General features: G+C 35.9%; 1 protein-coding gene across 1 annotated transcript; it reads right to left on the bottom strand.

Moving 5' to 3' along the window:
• Positions 1-834: 834 nt before the first annotated feature.
• On the bottom strand, positions 835-8,373 carry LOC127879298 (uncharacterized). The gene is made up of 6 exons (XM_052426076.1): positions 7,904-8,373; positions 4,440-4,553; positions 4,010-4,164; positions 3,088-3,191; positions 1,774-1,987; positions 835-1,487 (listed from the first exon to the last, which is right to left on the bottom strand). The coding sequence occupies exons 1-6, from the start codon at positions 8,066-8,068 to the stop codon at positions 1,370-1,372; spliced, it is 870 nt and encodes a 289-aa protein (XP_052282036.1). The 5' UTR covers positions 8,069-8,373; the 3' UTR covers positions 835-1,369.
• Between the last annotated feature and the right edge of the window lie 492 nt (positions 8,374-8,865).

The raw sequence follows: 8,865 nt of genomic DNA on the forward strand, positions 1-8,865 counted from the left end.
AATTGCGCATGCGTAACCTGATACATGAAGCGACGCGCGAGAATGTACCACGAATTATCGCCCTTGTGTAGGTAGCCCACAAGGCGACACGTAATTCGTCACTATTTGGAGGCGGACAAAATCTTGTCATCAATAGTGATTAAATCTTCCTTAAACAATCGCTTACTCAAAGTTGAAAAAATAAATGTTCTCACTGTGATATAAGATTCTACAAATTAAATTCATTTGTATATATAGATATGAACAGCATTCATTTGATGAATTTGTCACACTCCCGTTGATGAATATGTTCACACCTGGGCTTGCATGAAACCATTGTTATCTATTTCAATAAATCAAACGGCATTTAAGTAATATACACACATACAGTAAATACACGAATTCTTAATAAATCTAGAACTCTGTAATATCACAATAACGAAATATATTTTACAGTCAGAAACGTCACTAAATCTGACGTTATTTTCTGTGTCCAATATTTAAGAATGGTACGTAAGCTAGTGACATGTTTGTGAGTCGGTGACTTAAAAAGAGAGCGCAATGCATGTGCGTCAAGTATCGTCTCAGATTAGCATGTGCAGTACGCACTGGCTAATCTGGGACGACACCTTTCACCCACTTTGGAATTTCGTTTAGAAGTAACTTAATTTACACACATTTTCTTAATAAAAGTGTTAAGTGTGTTCCCGGTTCGTTTGTACGGACAACATTTCGTTGCGTTTTACGCCAGAACGATGGCCCAAAAATCAATCCCCATAGAGATCATCGAATAAATATCGCCTGAATAAAACTATAAAGTGAAACAAAGTAAAACAGCGGGACATTAATGGCGAATTTAGATTGTGATAATTTTATTTATAAGCAATTTAAATGTGAAAATATAAGCGTATAAATCAGATATTACGATTTGAATGAATTTTGCTCCTAACAATTTAATTTTGCAATCGAAATAAATATAAACATGGCATTGTCAAACTTAAATAAAAACGCAGTTAACTGGTTTCGATATTGTGTAAATTTTGAAAGTAGACACTATCCTACGTTCATAAAACCGTATTTGAAGATATCATACACTACTGTTCAAGGCATAGAGAGAAACTGATGTTCGTGGCTTAAAGCATATGGTAAAAAAGACAAAGTACGAATATATTTGATAAAGAGGTCGATGTTACTTAAAATACTTCATAAACCTAAACACGTACACAAAACAACAGTTTCGTATGAACATCATCAACATTCAAAACAAATACACAATCAAACTTAGTTTCCCAGCGTCTCCCAAAAGGTTTCCGTTCACTTGAAGTGGCAGATACAGTAATCGACCGAACAGTGGCCCCTGTCGCACGTATCTTGACACCACTTGTTAAAGTTATTTCCTTCCGGCGCTTGGTGGCTGGGTCGTGGTGAACGTTATAACCTGCTGAACCTCAGAGCACTTGCATGCATCTGGTGCACAGTTTCCACGCGCGCATGAGTCAGAGCACCATCTGGCAATCGAGGTACAAACAGATCTACCGGTAAATGTGGTTTCATTCTCCTTCGAAAAGGAAATTATCTAACGCAAATTTGATAAATGTATGCACACACATGTGTTTAAAGATTGAATTTTAATTCGAGGGAATTATTTGTTCCATAATCGTTTACAGTTTTGTGTTTTTTTGTCAGCGAGAACATGTGGTATTCAAAAACATGTGGGCGATATATATCCGCTGTCATAATAGAATATTATCATACTGATCGCGTGAAAACATATTTACGTATGTTCTGTTTTACCTGTCCAGGTATTCATTGCCAGCCCACAGGTTGATGGCCTTGCAGACGACCTTGGTGATGTACGTGGTCTGAGGGGGGTTGGGCTGGGGCGTCTCTGTACGTGCCACCGGAAGCCCATCGCTATTGATGCTGACGTCAGCACAGCCGTAAAACTCTTCCTGTTCTCCGCATCCTATACACGCTTTGCCGTTCGGGTCAACACCCCAGCTGTTGCCTGAAGAAGGAACACCTCGAAAATTACGAAAGTGTTGCACTTAATTTCCACTACGCGATATTCAAGTGCTAAAAAACATTTATTTTTTCAACGAGCTTCTCTTACACAATCATATTCATTGAACTATTATTGTAAGAGATCTTTTATTTATTATATCCGAATCACAGAGCATGTTCGTTCAGTCTAATTACCCTCTATGTTTAACTGTGTTAATAATCTGTGCGATAAGTCAATATAAGGCGCTCTACTACGTGATATTGTACTAAACCAGTAGCGCATTTGTACGACACACCCATATAACAGTGTATAGGGCTAACATGTGTGGTAGCACATCTCAACGACTCACTAATATAGTAGGGTTAAGAACTTACATTAGTGGTAAACCATAATGAATAAGGCACTAATTAATCAGGGTGGAAGACCAACTTTGTTGTAGCCCAACTGTATGACGCACTTATATATCAGGGTTTAGGACTTACCTGTGCGTTAGCCCCACTATATAACGCACTGATATAGCAGGTTGAAGGACTTACATGTGTGACAGAAATACTACACGAAACACTACCTATATGGCAGACTCACTAAAAGACTCACTGATGTAGCAGGGTTTAGGACTAACATGTGTGGTAACTCACTGTATGACTTACTGAGTTATCAGGGTTGTGGACTAACATGTGTGGTAAACTCCTGTATGACTAACTTAGACATCAGGGTTGAGGACTAACATGTGTGGTAAACTCACTGTATGACTAACTGAGACATCAGGGTTGAGGACTAACATGTGTGGTAAACTCCTGTATGACTAACTGAGACATCAGGGTTGAGGACTAACATGTGTGGTAAACTCACTGTATGACTAACTGAGACATCAGGGTTGAGGACTAACATGTGTGATAAACTCCTGTATGACTAACTGAGACATCAGGGTTGAGGACTAACATGTGTGGTTAACTCACTGTATGACTAACTGAGACATCAGGGTTGAGGACTAACATGTGTGGTTAACTCACTGTATGACTAACTGAGACATCAGGGTTGAGGACTAACATGTGTGGTAACTCACTGTATGACTTACTGAGTTATCAGGGTTGTGGACTTACCTGTATGGTAGCGCCACTGTACGACACACTGAGAACAAACCATTCCGTCTGGCAGCCTGTAGTCGGCTTTGTACTCCCCTGTGTGCATGGGGGTGATATTAATCCTACGTAAAAGAATATAAGTATGTTTATTTTTATAGATAAGTAGCTGATCCCGTTAACATATAAATGATCTTTAGCCAACTTATATGTTCAGTTATAAAACCAGCGGTATCTTATTGAAATGAAAGTGTTGTATTTTACAAATTACGACTTTTACAGTAGTCCAATTAGTTTAAATACGTGTTTGTACAACAGAAAAGGTAGGAACAACAATATTGACTGTTATAAGTATATACTATGGTATGAAGAACAATTAACACTTCTGCAAAATTAATTTTATCATTATGTTAATTTAACCGCCATTTATTGAATCGCATGATTTGAACATAAAATAGTGTTGAACGTTCATTGAAAAACTTTGTTGGTAACAATTTCTCGCCTAATAAATACGTAATAATTTTTCTATTCCAGTCCTATCAAATGTTTCTATAAAGTACGTTTTGTCGCACCAACTTCGCTCCTTGAAGATTGTGCTTTTCTGAAAATCTTGCTATACACGAAATCAGAATTGCCTGAGCGTATGTCACCGACAGCGTTAGATAAAAACGTGATTTTTCGACCTTATATTTCTTAAGGACTCTTGTTGAAAGATTTTATGAACTGCCATGTTTATTGCTTGAGTATAGACTTCTAATCATTTCAGTCCCTAAAGCAATAAAGGAAGAACAAAATCGAGATCACTTTATTTATTTACAGTTCATTGGCAATATTGCTGTTTTAACAAGTGAAAACAGCCAGGAAGGAGATGTAAAGTAAATTTAAAACAACCAATTGAAACGTGGCAAACTCTATATTTTACAAAAACTATGCATCAATTTACCTTGAGCCTAAACCGTCTGCTCGTTGAAGCACGTGTTTGTCGAGGCACTCGAGTGTTGCAGGCTTTCTGACGTCATTGTTGGGGCAGATCTTGAACTCGAGCCAACCCAAATGGTTGGCAGTTATTATCACCTTCATCGTAACTATTTGACCCATCTGTAAATAACAATTACTATTATTTGAATTTAACATTAAATGTCTTTGTTTTTTGTTTTGTTTTTGTTTTCGTTTTGATATCTTTTAACTGATAAATGTTTTTTAAACAAAATAAAATTTGATATAAATGAGTACAATTTTATCATTTAAGAAGGTAGCAGTGGATGTTTTATACCTAAGCCTTTGTTTATAACATGATCTGAAATTGTATCGAACCTACAACTTCAGTTAGGATTTCCCTACGTAGCTTTGTGAATACAAGCCCTTCACGTGACCTTGTAATGGCGGACGATTAATCCCGTGGCAAACCTTCCTCCCGCCTCATTGTCTTGCGGCATGCCCAACGGGTCCCCGCACACACCGCAGCGCCCGTGACCGTCCGCCGGTATCTGCAACACACTTCCGGTTAGTTAAGCGCACGTGATTTTCCGTAATGATCATTGAACGATGATATTAACTGCATATACATGAATTAGTCGGAGTTGTTGTCATAAAGACCATGTATCACCTTATATTATGCCATCGAAATATCTAGTGTGTTATAGGATCAAAACCAATATTTTTTTCATTTTGGCTCGATATATTCAATAATCGGCACTGTGCCGAAATGAACACATTTTCTGCGTCGTTCTGTTTTTTTTTTTAGTTTAACGCCCGACTAAGAATTCGGCTAAAAAGATTTCCAGTATTAAAGGGTTAAATGTTGTACAACATTAAATTATCATTATGTTTTAGCTATATTTTCCTATAACTTTAAACGAAATAACAAAACGATAAAGTAGTTTTAACAAAAATTTAAGTTTAACTGAAATAGAAATTATACACTGGAAAAGTTCAAATAAAAGTGAAGGCGATTCATTTCAATTCTCGTGTTGAGGAGTCTCCTGATCCGTGTATGAATGTCTAATAATATAAATCACGATGAGCTGTGAGTGAATATGCTGAAGTGAATGCAATGCGTGTTCTTTTTTGCTCTGCCAATTTATCTTTTATTAAATATAAAGGCCAGTAACTGTTTTTATCTAACTGTATTGCATATACATTCGCGGTGAACGCCCTTGACAAAGACGGGTTGTGTTTATAGACTTGCATGTTCGACAAACCTTTATTTTCTAAAAAAAATATTTGACACATTAGAAGTGATATGAATAATTCGAAATACGCGTATTTTTATCATTTGTTTGTATAGTTTTATAATAAACGAGAGTCTTAAAAGGCAACCAATTATAAACGCTGGTCACGAAATGACAGCATTTCAATTAAAAGCGTATTAAAAAAAAAATGGGCGTCATATATTTTGCTAAAGGTCGTCAAACAATCGCGCATGTATTTCAGATACAAAAGTATCGACAATTGTATTATGTATTTGATTGACGAAGTGGCTGTTTGGGTCCTGCAATAGTATAGTTACATTATTTAATCATCGTTGGGGTATAATCATTCGAAGTTCAACAAGGATGAAATGAATTATGATTCATTTTTTAAATTTTCTGATATCGAGACATGTCCGCCTTGCCTATTCATCATTTGGAGTATACTTAGACTATTAGATTTGTTCAAGGGGATTTTTGATTGCAAATTAATTGATTAAGCGTGTTGAATACCCACACGGCGCGCTGAGCTGCGTCTTTCAAACCTGCAGAACATCAGAAGTTCCACGACCACACGTTCGTATCCATACGGAGATTGAGAGCTCGGTAAGATTGATGCTTTTTCTTGTTAAGGGTTTTTATCGAACACGGATTTTCAAATAAACATGATATGCATAAGAATGAACTATCACGGAGATCGCAGTCGGTGTAAAGAATTTAGTAATTAAAACAAAAACACTTGCTCGAGACTGGCTGATGTTTGACGAACGTGACCGACATTGTAAGCTTTAAAAAAAAATAGATTACCGCAAAAATTGTTTCAAACAAACAGACTAGGTGAACGTACGTATACGAATGGTCAAAAAGGAAATGTGGTGTGTGAAGGAAAAGTGTCAGGTGTTCCCGCATTTATCATTGAATACGAACTCTAAAGCCAACGCCATCGATAAAGCAACACAACACCATTGATGAACATCTGAATTGGCCGAACTCGCTCAGAGATCCGACTGATCACTGCCTCCATAACACATCTTTAGAATGTCAATTTAAATATTCGTGTAGTGATTTTTTATTTTTACTCGTGATTTTCTATATTGCTATAAAAATGTATTAACCGTATATGAAATTACATTTTTTTTTAAAGAAAATTGCATAAATGTAATTTTATTACGAGTTCGGATAGTTACATGCTCAAACTACGTGCTTTTCCACAGCGCCCTGGTGCATCAAATTATGCGATGTAAAACTTGCCGTGTAATTTGCGTATATCAATCCTGTGTTGATTATATATATTTATGCTAACTTCTGCTACTGTCGTTGTGAAAATGCGATTCGCACTTATAGAGTGTTATAGAGTGTTTTTGAAGAGGAAACGACTTTTATATTCGAAGGACTTGTACCGCGCATTCGTCGAAGTTCGCGTATATTGTAAACATTACGCATCGCTTACGTGCACCGTTCAGAGTATGGGGCATGTAATTATTGCAAATTAAACTGTTTAACCTACATTCTCAAAAAAAAAATACAAAAAAATACGGGTAAACCAAGTATTGGTTCTACACAGAAATCGGACTCAATAGAATTTCAATTAGCCGATAAAATCGAACTAAAATAATAATAGGTTTAAACTTAATTAATCAGATATATAAAATACTGAATGAAAACTTGATTATTTTCAATATTGCTTTCAGGGTTCATAAATATTAGATAATAAAATATCTCCTATGCAAGTGAAGGTAGAGTAAATATTGCCTATGAGGAGTTGTGTGTCTGCACGTATACCTTTTTGTATTTAAATTACAGCATTTATATTTGATATATGAAAATACTTAGTAAATAGCAAAGCCTTGTTGCGGGGAATAGTAAATATTGACATATCGAAACATGATGTCAACATTTTTCGCCGGCATTATCTATATAATGTTGTTTAAAACCTCTTTGACGACTTGTTTTCTGAGAGAGTGGATTGTTTGGCGATACAATAATTAATTTATTCTATTAAACCTTATTATTTTGTTATTTTAACTAAGGGTATCGTCAAGAGACCCTAAAATAGATTATGTGTTTTTGCTTTATATTCCTTCTTTTTATTGACATTTTGTTTCATGTCCTATATTCGATCTGTCTAAACGGAGATTGTATTGCTTGTTGAAGCGTATTGTAAAAACATGGGCTGTTAAATATTCTTTATATCCTTAAGTTGTATAATACCAGAAAAAAAAATACTTTCAGGTTAAACGAAACAGCTGTAAATATTAGGGGATGCATTAAAGTCCGCTACCAAACATTGAATTTTTTGTAAAACTGAAATTCCAAAGAAATACGAATCACTACTAAAATAAATAACTTAAAAGGCAACGTGGGTTATGGTTTTCCTTAAACAGTGTTACGATTTCTTAATTCACATTATTTCTAGACACTTAAATTTCTCGAACTACATTAAATGAAACAAATTATTGTAAATTGCAATACATATACTCGCGTTTTAAGAATTAGTATATTTTCAGACGCCATAAAATCAGTTAAAGCGCATTGAATAAAAAGTAACAGTATACGAATTTATCAATTATAAAATTTAACGTTAAATTAGTATTGCATGAATACAAACATAAAAAATAAAATTACTAAACGAATACAACATGTTGTACCCTGGTCCCGCCACATCGTATGGCGTTGTCGTCGTAGTTTCTAGGGAGACCCGGAAACTCCCTCCATGCGCTGGCCCTTGCCGGTGGGTCGATCATGTATCCGTGTCCTTGGGCTATGTTCACGACACACAATACGTGCGCGGCGATCAGCAATCCCACGTTCATTCTATGTGTGGATAACGCAGCGGGTATCCGTCAAGATGTCAACAACCCACAAGAAAATTACTAGTACTCTGAGTAGCTCGTAGTATGTTTGCCTTTATAAGTTTACAACCGAAAACGTATTTTTTCTAAATCACAATATCTAAATCAAATTCAATTTTTTCGCGGCAAACATCAGTTTTGGTGCGAACATTTGGAGATAAATGCCAATAACATGAACATCAAACCAAGATTAAACAATTTAGTATAGAAACAGACTAAATAACAGGAATGCATGATTGAATATCAATATTTTCGAGGGTAGCGCACCATACTGGATTATTAGATATATGCGTTTGACGCATTTCGGACTTCGTTCGAGAGCCATTTTCCGCTGATGTGCACTTGAAGCGCATTCCATTCAACTGTTGCCGTTGCTATTTGACTTAATGTCTGGCTATGTGCGCCTTAATCGCAATTTGCAGCCAATGTCGATAGCTTCATTCGGGTAAACGTGCACCGCTCTCAGATAACACCTCTTGAGACACATTTTACGGGTAAACGTGCACCGCTGTCAGATAACACCTCTTGAGACACATTTTACAAACATCTCATTGTTTTATTAGTTTTGTTTTTTCGTGTCTGCATCTGTCCATGTAATTCTTTTGTCTGACAACTAAACGACATATTGTATTTAAAGACTTGTACAGTGAGACAATATAACACGAATAAACGGCAACATATGTCTCTTTTTTATAAACCCTCATTTAAATATTAATTAATTAATTAAAAACTAGTCACCGGAGAAACTTAAAGAAGGT

This window comes from Dreissena polymorpha, chromosome 4 (assembly GCF_020536995.1).
Source record: "Dreissena polymorpha isolate Duluth1 chromosome 4, UMN_Dpol_1.0, whole genome shotgun sequence".
NCBI classification, from domain to species: domain Eukaryota; kingdom Metazoa; phylum Mollusca; class Bivalvia; order Myida; family Dreissenidae; genus Dreissena; species Dreissena polymorpha.

Bases quoted from the DNA above. Each gene is read 5' to 3' on its own strand.
- LOC127879298 (XM_052426076.1), bottom strand. From the start codon at position 8,068: ATGAACGTGGGATTGCTGATCGCCGCGCACGTATTGTGTGTCGTGAAC. The intron at 3,192-4,009 runs GTAAATTGATGC...TCTTTTACGTAG, and splicing joins GCAGACGGTTTAGGCTCAAG to GATTAATATCACCCCCATGC. The intron at 1,488-1,773 runs GTAAAACAGAAC...CTCGATTGCCAG, and splicing joins GGCAATGAATACCTGGACAG to ATGGTGCTCTGACTCATGCG.